The sequence below is a fragment of the Bos mutus genome, chromosome 6 (assembly GCF_027580195.1).
Source record: "Bos mutus isolate GX-2022 chromosome 6, NWIPB_WYAK_1.1, whole genome shotgun sequence".
NCBI lineage: Eukaryota > Metazoa > Chordata > Mammalia > Artiodactyla > Bovidae > Bos > Bos mutus.
The window spans coordinates 60,867,426-60,880,910 of NC_091622.1; the positions used below are offsets into that span (position 1 = coordinate 60,867,426).

General features: G+C 39.4%; 1 protein-coding gene and 1 pseudogene across 1 annotated transcript in view; both read left to right on the plus strand.

The window, feature by feature from the left end:
• The window catches only part of SLC30A9 (solute carrier family 30 member 9), an 88,182-nt gene that overhangs the window by 26,866 nt on the left and 47,831 nt on the right, over positions 1–13,485 (plus strand). The window contains exons 4-7 of the mRNA XM_070372336.1: positions 1,808–1,907; positions 4,013–4,105; positions 4,845–4,927; positions 11,578–11,636. Of these exons, the coding sequence (XP_070228437.1) occupies positions 1,808–1,907; positions 4,013–4,105; positions 4,845–4,927; positions 11,578–11,636 (335 nt within the window). The remainder of the gene's footprint in view (positions 1–1,807; positions 1,908–4,012; positions 4,106–4,844; positions 4,928–11,577; positions 11,637–13,485) is intronic.
• LOC138988302 (E3 ubiquitin-protein ligase RNF126 pseudogene) lies at positions 6,840–8,136 on the plus strand (annotated as a pseudogene).

Genomic DNA, 13,485 nt, shown 5'->3' on the forward strand with positions numbered 1-13,485 from the left:
AGATGATATATACTGTATGGTCACAATTAAGAATACTTAATGTTGTGTTACCATCAATAATCTGGGCCAGGACAGGCCAACAGGGATTTCTAGATACTTTGAAGAAATTATTAAAAAGTAATTAGAAAAAATTAATCTTTTTGAAGAGAGATTATTTCTCCTCTCTGAGAAGCTTATTTGAATTTAATATTTTAGGATTATTACAGTAAGGTAGTTCAGAGACTTAAACTTATGCAAAAAGAAACCTGAACTTCCTTATATACTTTTTTCAAATAAAGTTTTGATTTTTTTATTGAACTTTATTTTTGAAATGTTCTTATTAACTATGATTTGTGAATTTTGACTTTCATAGTTTATGTTTTAAGAGTCTTTTTACCTTCTTCAGTGGTGGATAATTTAGTCTTAATTTATTCTTTCAGTTTGCAAGTACAACAGAAGACTTAGTAGTTACTAGATATGAGAATAGAATATGAAGTAACTTGGCGACAATTTGAAACAGAACACATGAGTTTCTGCTGTATTTCTCCTGCTTTTCCAAGATATGCTTATGCTATTTATCTATATCATGTGACTAAAAGTCTAACTTTATAAAAATGAACAGACCAATGTTGGCTGTAATTTTTAATCCACAGGGTATAACTGATGCCAAATTGGTATTTTGTTATTGATGTGTCATTTTTTATGAACAGTTTGATACTTGATAATAGGGGAATATTTTAATAGAAGGCAGTGTTTTACCTATAATCTATAATTAACTTCCTATAATTTTTAACTAATAAAAATGTTACATATATTTATTTCACCTTTGTTACTTTATGTGAAATCGTTCAGTGAATTTCAGAGTTTTTTGACTGCAACCCACATAGGAAGTACTAATGATTTAGTATATATATAGATTATTATATGTAACTGAAACAAAAGTTTTCACAAAAACTGCTGATTCTTCATTATATGCAATACTCCTTGATTACTTTCTGTTTTTGTTTTTTTTTTTTAATGCTGGTTTCACCGGTGTTTATAAAACACTGAATGAGCATGTAATTTTTTAATTGAAACTTCAGTTCATTTTCACTTAGATTTTCCAAGCAATTTAAATTGTACTAGTACGATTTAACAGACCAGTGATACCTTTGCAAGGTGTCCTTTAGACAAAGGGTTGATCTTTTGGCATCAGTTGGGAAGATCCCCTGACCCACTCTAGTATTCTTGTCTGAAGAATCCCATGGACAGAGGAATCTGGTGGGTCACAAAGGGTCGGACATGACCTAAGAGACTTGGCATGCAAGCATGCACTGATGAACTATGGAGTTAAAAGCTGGGTGGTTGCGAGTTTAATTCTGTCCTATTCTATACTTTCGGAGAAGGCAATGGCACCCCACTCCAGTACTCTTGCATGGAAAATCCCATGGACGGAGGAGCCTGGTAGGCTGCAGTCCATGGGGTCTCAAAGAGTCAGATACGACTTAGCGACTTCACTTTCACTTTTCACTTTCATGAATCGGAGAAGGAAATGGCAACCCACTCCAGTGTCCTTGCCTGGAGAATCCCAGGGACGGGGGAGTCTGGTGGGCTGCCGTCTGTGGGGTCACACAGAGTCGGACACGACTGAAGCGACTTAGCAGCAGCAGCAGCAGCATTCTGTACTTGAAGTAGACTTTATTTTCCCCAGATGCCATCCAGTGCATCAGGAAAAACCTGTTTTCTATGGAACTCACTAGTGACCCCACTTAAAAATTAGTATATGTTTATCTTCAAATGTGACTTCCAGTGTGCATATTTAGTATGTTTTCCTTTTCTTTGGTTTTAGTCAAAGCAGTTCTTAAAAAGAGGGAATATGGACCAAAGTATACTCAGAATAATTTCATCACTGGAGTCAGAGCGATGAATGAGTTCTGCCTCAAATCCAGGTATGGTAATTTTTTTTTTAATGTAGTGGTTTGTTCTATCTAATCTAAATAACCAGTTACTTCATAGAATTTGTTACCAGATACCATCCATTTGGAAACTTTACTGTGGTTCCTTCCTAAATTGAAGAAATATTTTTATTCAGTTAAAAATATTTTTTTTTAAATGTTAAAATTGTTAGCTTATTAAACTGAAGACTGCTCCAGCTTGAGCAATTCCAGTCTTTCTTGGCTCCTTTAACTCAAAAAAGTAGGTTCTTCAAAAATCTGTGTGTTACATAAGAACCTTAGGAGTTCTATTGTTAACATGTAGCAGAATTATCAATAAGAGTATTTGTATATTAATATAGCTTTAAAATTTGGGGTTTTTTTGGTAGAGCAATTTTATTATGTTCACATTCCAGCTGTGGTTTGTGTTGAGTGTAAATTATTTTACTTCTTTCTGGTATCTTATTATTTTCTTCTAACTGAAGAGATTTATTGAGGTATATTTTTTTACAAATTTAAATGTTTTCCCCTCTTTTGTCTAGGAAAGCTATATATTTAAGTGGAAGATTTCTTGGCAATTTAGACATCAGATGATCTAGGCTCTCCCTCCACCACCCCCACCATGGTACATCTTCTAGAGTATAAAGTGAAAGTCCCTTAATCGCATCTGACTCTTTGTGATCCCATGGACTGGAATTCTCCAGGCCAGAATACTGGAGTGGGTAGCATATGGTATAATATCAGTAAATAAGGATTCCTATAATCAGTTTTATAACTTCTATAAATATTGAAACAATAACCAATTGTAATAATGCTATAAAACTATATTTTGTTTCCCATACAAAAACTTTGTGAGTAAAATAGCTTAGGTATAGGTATCTCCATATTATAGGCCAGGAAATATAATAAAGATGTTAGCAATGACCTGGTTCATTTAGTGAGTCAGTGACAGAGTGGGAATCAGAATACGTATCTTTTGCTACCTGATCTAGACCTTTACTTTTTTATTTTTTGGCTGCAGCACACGGCTTACAACATTTTAGTTCCCTGGCTAGGGATTGATCCTAGGCCACAGCAAGAAAGCCGGGATCCTAACCACTAGGCCACTAGGGAATTCCTCAGATTTTTGTTTATAGGTCTTTTATTGCTATTACAAAATTTCCTTAGGAAGACCAATGATCAAATTTAGAATGACTGTTTAGCAGAGTGACTTGATGCATGTATCAACCTTTCAGAATTTAAGAGAAAGGAAAATAATTAAATGGCATGAAATTGACATATACTCTTTATAAATTGATACCTATGAATGATATTACCACTTAGTATTAGTCTGGACATGAATTTGAGCAAACTCAGGGAGATAGTGAAGGACAGGGAAGCCTGGCATGCTGCAGTTCATGGGCTTGCAAAGAGTTGGATACGACTTAGCGACTGAACAATGACAATTAATCTGGATGTAAACAAATGACTGTGAATATTAAGTTTACATTCTCAAATAGAGGAGTAATATTCTAATCTGTGTTCTTTCTACTTTTTTTTTATTCATACTTCAGATATTGCAGTGGTATATCCATAGCAGATAAAGGACAAGCACTGTTTAAGGATTTGACTCACTACCTATTATATTATGGTATCTATATTGAGTCAAGAGTAATTCTTAGGTTTTCAACTCTTTCTAAACCAGTTTTATGTATAAAATATCATCTTTAAACTGATTTTTACAGGCTATCCACCTTTAGCTTTTAAAATGAGGCGCTGCTGCTGCTGCTAAGTCGCTTCAGTTGTGTCCGACTCTGTGCGACCCCAGAGACGGCAGCCCACCAGGCTCCCCTGTCCCTGGGATTCTCCAGGCAAGAACACTGGAGTGGGTTGCCATTTCCTTCTCCAATGCATGAAAGTGAAAAGTGAAAGTGAAGTCGCTGAGTCTTGTCCGACTCTTAGCGACCCCATGGACTGCAGCCCACCAGGTTCCTCCATCCATGGGATTTTCCAGGCAAGAGTACTGGAGTGGGGTGCCATTGCCTTCTCCGAAAATGAGGCTTAGTGGTTTTTATCTGCCCTTAATAATCCTGAACTATATGAACCTTCTCTGAGTAAATTCAACATATTTCTTTCTTCAGTGATCTGGAACAGCTTCGAAAAATCAGACGACGAAGTCCTCATGAAGATACTGAGTCCTTTACTGTATACTTGAGATCAGATGTGGAGGCAAAGTAAGAACATAGTTCTTTTAGGATAAAATACAAGCTGAATTTGGGATTAATAAAAATCCATTTTAGATAGACTCAGAATTTTTAAAATGATATGTTTTAAAAGCAGAATATATACATATTTTTAAAAAGTATTTAAAAATACTTTTTTTTAAATAAAATACTTTAAAAAATACTTTTTTTTTAAAAAAGTATTTAAATAAAAGTATTTACTTTTATTTATTTATTTGGCTGCACCAGGTCTTAATTGTGACACGCAGGATCTTTGATCTTCTTTGTGGCATGCAGGATCTTTAGTTGTAGCATGCAGAATCTTTAGTTGCAACATGCAAACTCTTTAGTTGTGGCATATGAGCTCTTTGTTGCAGCACGAGGGATCTAGTTCCCCAACGAGGGATCAAACCCAGGCCGCCTGCATTGGGAGCACACGGAGTTGTAGCCATTGGACCACCAGGAAAATCCAAAAGCAGAATATTTTTGCATTTGCAGATTTGTTTGAGAGTTACTAGTATATATTAATTAGCAAAAAAAATTAGATTTTTTTTTAAGAAAATTTGCTGTTGAATTTATTCTTATTGTGTAGATTTAATTTAGAAAACTTTCTTAAGTGCTTTATATTTTTCCTAAAGGACCTATGATTTGTTAAATTTTCATATAGTTTTCAGTTGTCTAGATTTAAATATGATTTTCATGAAGTCATTAAAATTATATTACTGAATGGTGGCCATGTGTATGTACATAGATCTTTGGAAGTTTGGGGAAGTCCTGAAGCTCTTGCCAGAGAGAAAAAACTTCGTAAGGAAGCAGAAATAGAATATAGAGAAAGTAAGTATATTCAGTTTAAAGCCGAGTTAACTGAAAAGCAACTTGTAAATGAGACCTGTGTCTATAATAACTGTGTCCTCCCTAGTGGTTGCCTACCTCTTGTGTTTGGCTTTGTTGGTTCTAGCAAATGCCAGTTTTCATTTTGGGGTTTAATTATTTTATAAAAACAATATGTTTGTTTTTCTCTCTATAGCTTTTTAAAGATCATGAGAGCAAGGAAAGCTAATTTGTCGTTTCTATAAGACATATGAATATTAAAACTCAGGGTCCGATTTGAAGATTGTACCTGTTGTAAAAGTGAATCCTAGTTTCTAAGGGGTTTTGGCCTCTCAGAAGAAGCAAACAGCTGTTTAGTATCTTTATATTCACAGATAAGCTAAACAGACCTGCATTTAAATCTACAGGAATGAAATGTTTACTTTCTTAATTTACTTTTTCCTGAGGTAACATTGGTTTACATAACATTTATGTTCTATTTCTGTTTACCCTACAACTTGATTACCACCAAAAATTTAGTTTCCAGCTGATACCACACAGTTGATTCATTTTACCCGTTTTTCCCTCAACCTTGCCCCTTCCCCTCCAGTAACCACTACCCTGCCCCAGATTGGTAATCAGCATTTATAGTAGGAGCCCCTTTTCCTCTTAATAGGAAATAAAATTTAGAGACCTCTGGGCATTCAGTTCAGTTCAGTCACTCAGTCGTGTCCGACTATTTGCGACCCCATGAACTGCAGCACCCCAGGCCTCCCTGTCCATCACCAACTCCCGGAGTTCACTCAGACTCACGTCCATAGAGTCAGTGATGCCATCCAGCCATCTCATCCTCTGTCATCCCCTTCTCCTCCTGCCCCCAACCCCTCCCAGCATTAGAGTCTTTTCCAATGAGTCAGCTCTTTGCATGAGGTGGCCAAAGAACTGGAGTTTCAGCTCTAGCATCAGTCCTTCCAAAGAAATCCCAGGGCTGATCTCCTTCAGAATGGACTGGTTGGATCTCCTTGCAGTCCAAGGGACTCTCAAGAGTCTTCTCCCATACCACAGTTCAAAAGCATCAATTCTTCGGCGCTCAGCTTTCTTCACAGTCCAACTCTCCCATTCATACATGACCACTGGAAAAACCATAGCCTTGACTAGATGGACCTTTGTTGGCAAAGTAATGTCTCTGCTTTTCAATATGCTATCTAGGTTGGTCATAACTTTTCTTTCAAGGAGTAAGTGTCTTTTAATTTCATGGCTGCAGTCACCATCTACAGTGATTTTGGAGCCCCCCAAAATAAAGTCTGACACTATTTCCACTGTTCCCCATCTATTTCCCATGAAGTGATGGGGCCGGATGCTATGATCTTCATTTTCTGAATGTTGAGTTTTAAGCCAACTTTTTCACTCTCCTCTTTCATCTTCATCAAGAGGCTTTTGAGTTCCTCTGCACTTTCTGCCATAAGGGTGGTGTCATCTACATATCTGAGCTTATTGATATTTCTCCCAGCAATCTTGATTCCAGCTTGTGCTTCTTCCAGCCCAGCGTTTCTCATGATGTACTCTGCATATAAGTTAAATAAACAGGGTGACAATATACAGCCTTGACGTACTCCTTTTCCTATCTGGAACCAGTCTGTTGTTCCTTGTCCAGTTCTAACTGTTGCTTCCTGACCTCCATACAGATTTCTCAAGAGGCAGGTCAGGTGGTCTGGTATTTCCATCTCTTTCAGAATTTTCCACAGTTTATTGTGATCCACAGAGTCAAAGGCTTTGGCATAGTCAATAAAGCAGAAATAGATGTTTTTCTGGAACTCTCTTGGTTTTTCCATGATCCAGCGGCTGTTGGCAATTTGATCTCTGGTTCCTCTGCCTTTTCTAAAACCAGCTTGAACATCAGGAAGTTCATGATCGTTTAGATATAATCAAACAACCGGCGAGGGAGCAGCAAACAGCCGGTGGCGGGCGCCGCGGAGGAGGCGGCCGTGGCCATGGCAGAGGCGTCGCCGCAGCCCGGACGGTACTTCTGCCACTGCTGCTCAGTCGAGATCGTGCCGCGCCTGCCGGATTACATCTGCCCAAGATGCGAGTCTGGGTTTATCGAGGAGCTTCCGGAAGAGAACAGGAGTGCAGAGAATGGTTCAGCCCCCTCCACAGCCTCTGCGGACCAGAGCCGGCAGCAACCGTTCGAGAATGTGGACCAGCCCCTGTTCACGCTGCCGCAGGGCTATGGGCACTTTGCTTTCGGCATCTTTGACGACAGCTTTGAGATCCCCACGTTCCCCGCTGGGGCACAGGCTGATGATAGCAGGGACCCCGAGAGCCGGCGGGAGCGAGAGCAGGACTCCTGGCACCCGTACGGCCCCCGGCAGCCCCGCGCCCGCCTCACCGCGCGGCGGGCCACCGGCCGGCACGAAGGCGACCCCACGCTGGAAGGGATCATCCAGCAGCTGGTCAACGGCATCATCACCCCGGCCACCATCCCCAACCTGGGCCTGGGTCCCTGGGGCGTCCTGCATTCAAACCCGATGGACTACGCCTGGGGGGCCAACGGCCTGGACGCCATCATCACGCAGCTCCTTAATCAATTTGAAAACTCGGGTCCCCCACCCGCAGACAAAGAGAAAATCCAGGCCCTCCCCACCGTGCCCGTGACTGAGGAGCACGTTGGCTCGGGGCTGGAGTGCCCCGTGTGCAAGGATGACTATGGGCTGGGTGAGCATGTGCGGCAGCTGCCCTGCAACCACTTCTTCCACAATGGCTGCATCGTGCCGTGGCTGGAGCAGCACGACAGCTGCCCCGTCTGCCGAAAAAGCCTCACAGGACAGAACACGGCCACTGACCCCCCGGGCCTGGCTGTGGTGAGCTTCTCCTCCTCCTCCTCCTCCTCCTCGTCCTCCAGCTCACCTGGCAATGAGAACCCGGCCAGCAGCTCCTGAGCAAACCGGCTAACCAGCCCCCAGGGCAACAGCAGACAGCCCACGCGCCCACGGACTGCAGCGCCACCGGGCCCGCCGCGGAGGAGGCTCGGAGGACCCACCCTTCCAAGCTGCGGAGGGAGCTCGGCCTCCCCAGGGACAACCTGGCTGGGCCGGGCGCCCGCACACACTGCCCGGGCGTCCCACCTTCCCTCCCCTTTGTCTCTGACCTCACCCTCTACATGTTCAACAGCGGAAAGGTTTTTATAATTTTAAATTATTACTGCTTTGAAATAAATGGATGTTTGAGCTCAAAAAAAAAAAAAAGGCAGAAATAGATGTTTTTCTGGAACTCTCTTGCTTTTTTGATGATCCAGCGGATGTTGGCAATTTGGTCTCTGGTTCCTCTGCCTTTTCTAAAACCAGCTTGAACATTGGAAGTTCACGGTTCACATACTGCTGAAGCCTGGCTTGGAGAATTTTGAGCATTACTTTACTAGTGTGTGAGATGAGTGCAATTGTGTGGTAGTTTGAACATTCTTTGGCATTGCCTTTCTTTGGGATTGGAATAACAACTGAACTTTTCCAGTCCTGTGACCACTGCTGAGTTTTCCAAAATTTGCTGGCGTATTGAGTGCAGCACTTTCACAGCATCATCTTTCAGGATTTGAAATGGCTCAACTGGAATTCCATCACTTCCACTAGCTTTGTTCGTAGTGATGCTTTCTAAGGCCCACTTGACTTCACATTCCAGAATGTCTGGCTCTAGGTCAGTGATCACACCATCGTGATTATCTGGGCCGTGAAGATCTTTTTTGTACAGTTCTTCTGTGTATTCTTGCCACCTCTTAATATCTTCTACTTCTGTTAGGTCCATACCATTTCTGTCCTTTATCGAGCCCATCTTTGCATGAAATGTTCCCTTGGTATCTCTAATTTTCTTGAAGAGATCTCTAGTCTTTCCCATTCTGTTGTTTTCCTCTGTTTCTTTGCATTGATCGCTGAGGAAGCCTTTCTTATTTCTTCTTGTTATTCTTTGGAACTCTGCGTTCAGATGCTTATATCTTTCCTTTTCTCCTTTGCTTTTTGCTTCTCTTCTTTCCACAGCTCAGTAAGGCCTCCCCAGACAGCCATTTTGCTTTTTTGCATTTCTTTTCCATGGGGCTGGTCTTGATCCCTTTCTCCTGCACAATGTCACCAACCTCAGTCCATAGTTCATCAGGCACTCTATCAGATCTAGGCCCTTAAGTCTAATTTCTCACTTCCACTGTATAATCATAAGGGATTTGATTTAGGTCATACCTGAATGGTCTAGTGGTTTTCCCTACTTTCTTCTATTTAAGTCTGAATTTGGCAGTAAGGAGTTCATGATCTGAGCCACAGTCTGCTCCTGGTCTTGTTTTTGTTGACTGTATAGAGCTTCTCCATCTTTGGCTGCAAAGAATATAATCAATCTGATTTCATTGTTCACCATCTGGTGATGTACATGTGTAGAGTCTTGTGTTGTTGGAAGAGGGTGTTTGTTATGACCAGTGCATTTTCTTGGCAAAACTCTATTAGTCTTTGCTCTGCTTCATTCCATATTCCAAGGCCAAATTTGCCTGTTAACTCCAGGTGTTTCTTGACTTCCTACTTTTGCATTCCAGTCCCCTGTAATGCAAAGGACATCTTTTTTGGGTGTTAGTTCTAAAAGGTCTTGTAGGTCTTCATAGAACCGTTTAACTTCAGCTTCTTCAGTGTTACTGGTTGGGGCATAGACTTGGATTACTGTGATATTGAATGGTTTGGCTTGGAAACGAACAGAGATCATTCTGTCGTTTTTGAGATTGCATCCAAGTACTGCATTTCGAATTCTTTTGTTGACCATGATGGCTACTCCATTTTTTCTGTGGGCATTAGGGGTACTCAGTTTTTTTTAATAGGTTGATATATTTTTAAGGTATTTCAGTGGACAGAGTTAGGACATACTTTTTGTTTCTTAAGAGAAAATATGTAGGTTATTTTGATAAACTTATTCCCTCCGTTTTTTCCTTTGTATCTCTTACTCTGAAAATCTTATTTCTTAATTCATTAACATCATTAATTACATTTTTTATTTGTTCTTTATGTATGTACACACACATATAGACAGAATACAGTGTTGTTTCAAACTATTAGTATCAGTATTCTTGCTAGTAAGGTGATTTAAGATTTCTATTTTTCTTTTTGTCTTTACTGTATATCTCACTGGGGATGTACAGTCAAATGCCTGTGTTTTAAAGTCACTTGTAATTTCTCACTGTATGGATAAACCATCTACTAGATATAAAAATAGGTTCGTTTGTTTCGTTCTGCTTCTGATTTTAAGAAATTTGATTTATTTTTATTTTATAATTTTGTAAAACATTTATATGGTTCCAAAGTCACCTCAAATACTTTAAAGACAAAATACTTTAGAGAAGTTTAGCTTCCATCCCTGTCTTTTCCACCCTTTCCCCTCCCTCTAGCATAGGTAATTGTTTAAAAAATTAGTTTGAGTGTTATTTTTACTAAAATAGCATACATACTGGTAATTTAGACCCTCCTTTTCATAAATAAGGCATAGTCTATGTACTTTCTGTGCTTGTTTTTTTTTAACTTGATTATGTGTCCCAGAGAACATTCCATAGCAGGAAACAGAGAGGTTTCTTCATTTCTTTTATAACACTCCATTTTGGGGGTGCACCAGAGTTTATTCAGTCCTTTTCACCTAGGTCGTTTCCAGTCTTTTACTGTTAAAATAATGATGCTGTGAATAGCGTTTACATATATTAGAGGACATACTTAAAGTACAGAATTTGAGAAAGCACACTAATAAAATATTTTTTCCTTATTTTTAAACTTTGAGCTATAGATGGAGAATTGGTTCTTATATCAAGCTTAAATAACTCATCTTGCTGCACTCAAGCTGTACTTGTCAACAGTTCTCCTGTCCCTCTAGCTCCTGGTAGCTACTCTTTTTTTCTGTTTCTATGACTCTGACTCCTATAGATACCACGTATAAATGGAGTCATTCAGTGTTTGTCTTTTTGACTAAGTTACCTCACTTAGCGTAATGTCCTCAAGGTTCGTCCATGTGACAGGATTTCCATTGTATGTATATACCACATGGTTCAGCATTTATTTGTCCATGGACGTTTTGGTTGCTTTCACTTCTTGCCCATTGTGAATGGTGCTGTGATAAATTAGGGTGTGAAAATAACCTCTTTGAGACAGTGCCTTCATTTTTTTTTGGATGTATACCCAGAAGTGGTATTACTAAATCATATGATAGTTTTTAATTTTTTGAGGAGCCTCTATATTATTTTCGATAGCAGTTGCAATATTTTATAATCCTACCAGTATAGTCAAGATCTCCAATTTCTCTGCATTCCTTGCCTACACTTGTTATTTTTTCTTTCTCTTTGTTTTTTGTTTTGTGGTAGTAGCCATTCTAATGGCTGTGAAGTGATACCTCATTGTGGTTTTGATTTGCATTTCTCTGATGATTAGTGATCTGAGCATCTTTTCATATGCTTGTTAGCCAGCTGTATATCATCTTTGGAGAAAAGTCTATCCACGTCCTTAACCCATTTTTTAATCAAGTTGCAAATTCAGATTTCTTACCATCACCTGATATTTTTGTTTGTATCTGGGAGAAGACCATTTAACATAGTCTTAGAATAATTGTGTTAATCTAAAATGTGAAAGGATAAGAATATGTATGAGCTAAATGTATTTCGTAATTCTTTTTTATAGGGCTATTTAGAAACCAAAAAATACTGAGGGAATATAGAGACTTTCTGGGAAATACCAAGGTAAGAATATTTTTCTTTTAATGTTATGTTGAGTATGTATTTCACATAAAATCCTAGAATCTGTCCATGATGAAAATCTAGCATGTCTGTGATCCTATTCCAAGGTAGATCTAATCTGCTAAAAAAAAATACGTTATCTTTCCATCACCACATTTACTGCCTTATCTACAAATGTGCCAGAATACTCTTATTTTCGTTCCTACCAGAAGGAAATTAATATTGGGACCAGTATAGAAAGCTTACTTTTACTGTCCACTTCTTATTTTCTCCTGAGTCCTTCATTGGACTTGCATTCCCACCACTCCACTGAAATAGCTCTTGTCAAAGCCACCGACACTTCCACGATGCCAAGTAGTCATGTTCAGAGTCAGCCTTGCCTTTAAATTGAGCTGGAGGTGTCTCTTGTCAAGAAGTGAGCACCATACCTGGAGAAAGGGCTAGCTTTGCAAATTGTCTCTTTTCTTCTGACTTAAATTTGAGTCATTGCTTCCTTCTTAGAAAATTTAGAAATTAGCAATGATGACAACTGTAGTCATACCTTATTTGATATGCTTTTCTTTCCCATTCATCGTATTCAAAGCCTCTTAACTTCCATTTCCCTTTTGAGCCCTGCATTTCTGGCACCCCAGTGCTGCACTGAAGACCTGGATTCTCTTCGGTGGTAGGGCCTTTGTATGTTGTGTGAGTCACTTCTATGCCTTGACAGACTCCGCCCCTGCCTCTTGCTATGGAGTAATTTAGGCTGGTGAGATCTGCCTCCTGGGAAGACTTACTGCTAGCTTTATATCTTTTGCATGGAGGATCATCAGCACCAGATTTTTGAATAGCAGCTGTTTGACTTCTGAAATCTGTGTCACTTAGAGCCCTTTTGAAGATTAATACTAATCAGCCTTGAAATGTTACAGATTTTGAATAAAATTTCTATTATACTTTTTTTTAAAATAGTAATAGAATAAGACTTTAGTATTGAATTTCCTACTGTTTCCATATTCCTTCTAGGAACACTCACTTGAGACTCTCACTAAAGATGGTTGGTTTCCTTCTCTAAAACATAACAGGATTATTCATGTTGCCTGGAATAAAAATATCTTCTTCTTTTTTTTTTTGTCTTTTTATTATTTATTTATTTTTCATTGGAGTATGATTGCTTCTCAATGTGTCAGCTCCTGCTGTACAACAGAGTGAATCAGCCATATGTATAAACATATCCCCTCCCTCTTAAACCTCCTTCTCACCCACCTACTTTGTATCCTTTTTCTCTCTGATCCAGACACTTCCTTCTCTTATTATATTCTTTTATATTCTTCTTCATTTTATGGGAACTCCAATAGTGAAATATATGAACTCACTATATTTTAGGTTTGGCACACGCACTCTCTCAATGTTCAGTGTTCTAACTGATATCTTATTTCTTATCCCTTTAATACATTTTCCCTTTAATATTTCTACTTCTTTGTGCCTTTCCTTCTAATCCTAATTCTCGAACTTCTTGGGATAGTCTTTCAGCATACTGGAGTGGGTGGCCACTTGCTACTCCAGGGGATCTTCCCAACCTAGGGATCGAGCCCAAGTTTCTTGCATCTACTGCATTGGCAAGTGAATTCATTACTACTTGCGCCACCTGGGATTGAAATGATAGTGTCACTTTGAAATTACTTGTAGCTCTTTGAGTATTTTATGCTGATTTTCCTCCTAGTCCTCTGAAATCTATCCATCTACTATGGATCTGTTGCTTTTTGAGATTTTGCTTCCCTTGCTGCTAGATTTCCTTGGACCTTGTCGCTGCTGCTACTGCTAAGTCACTTCAGTCATGTCCAACTCTGTGCGACTCCATAGACGGCAGCCCACC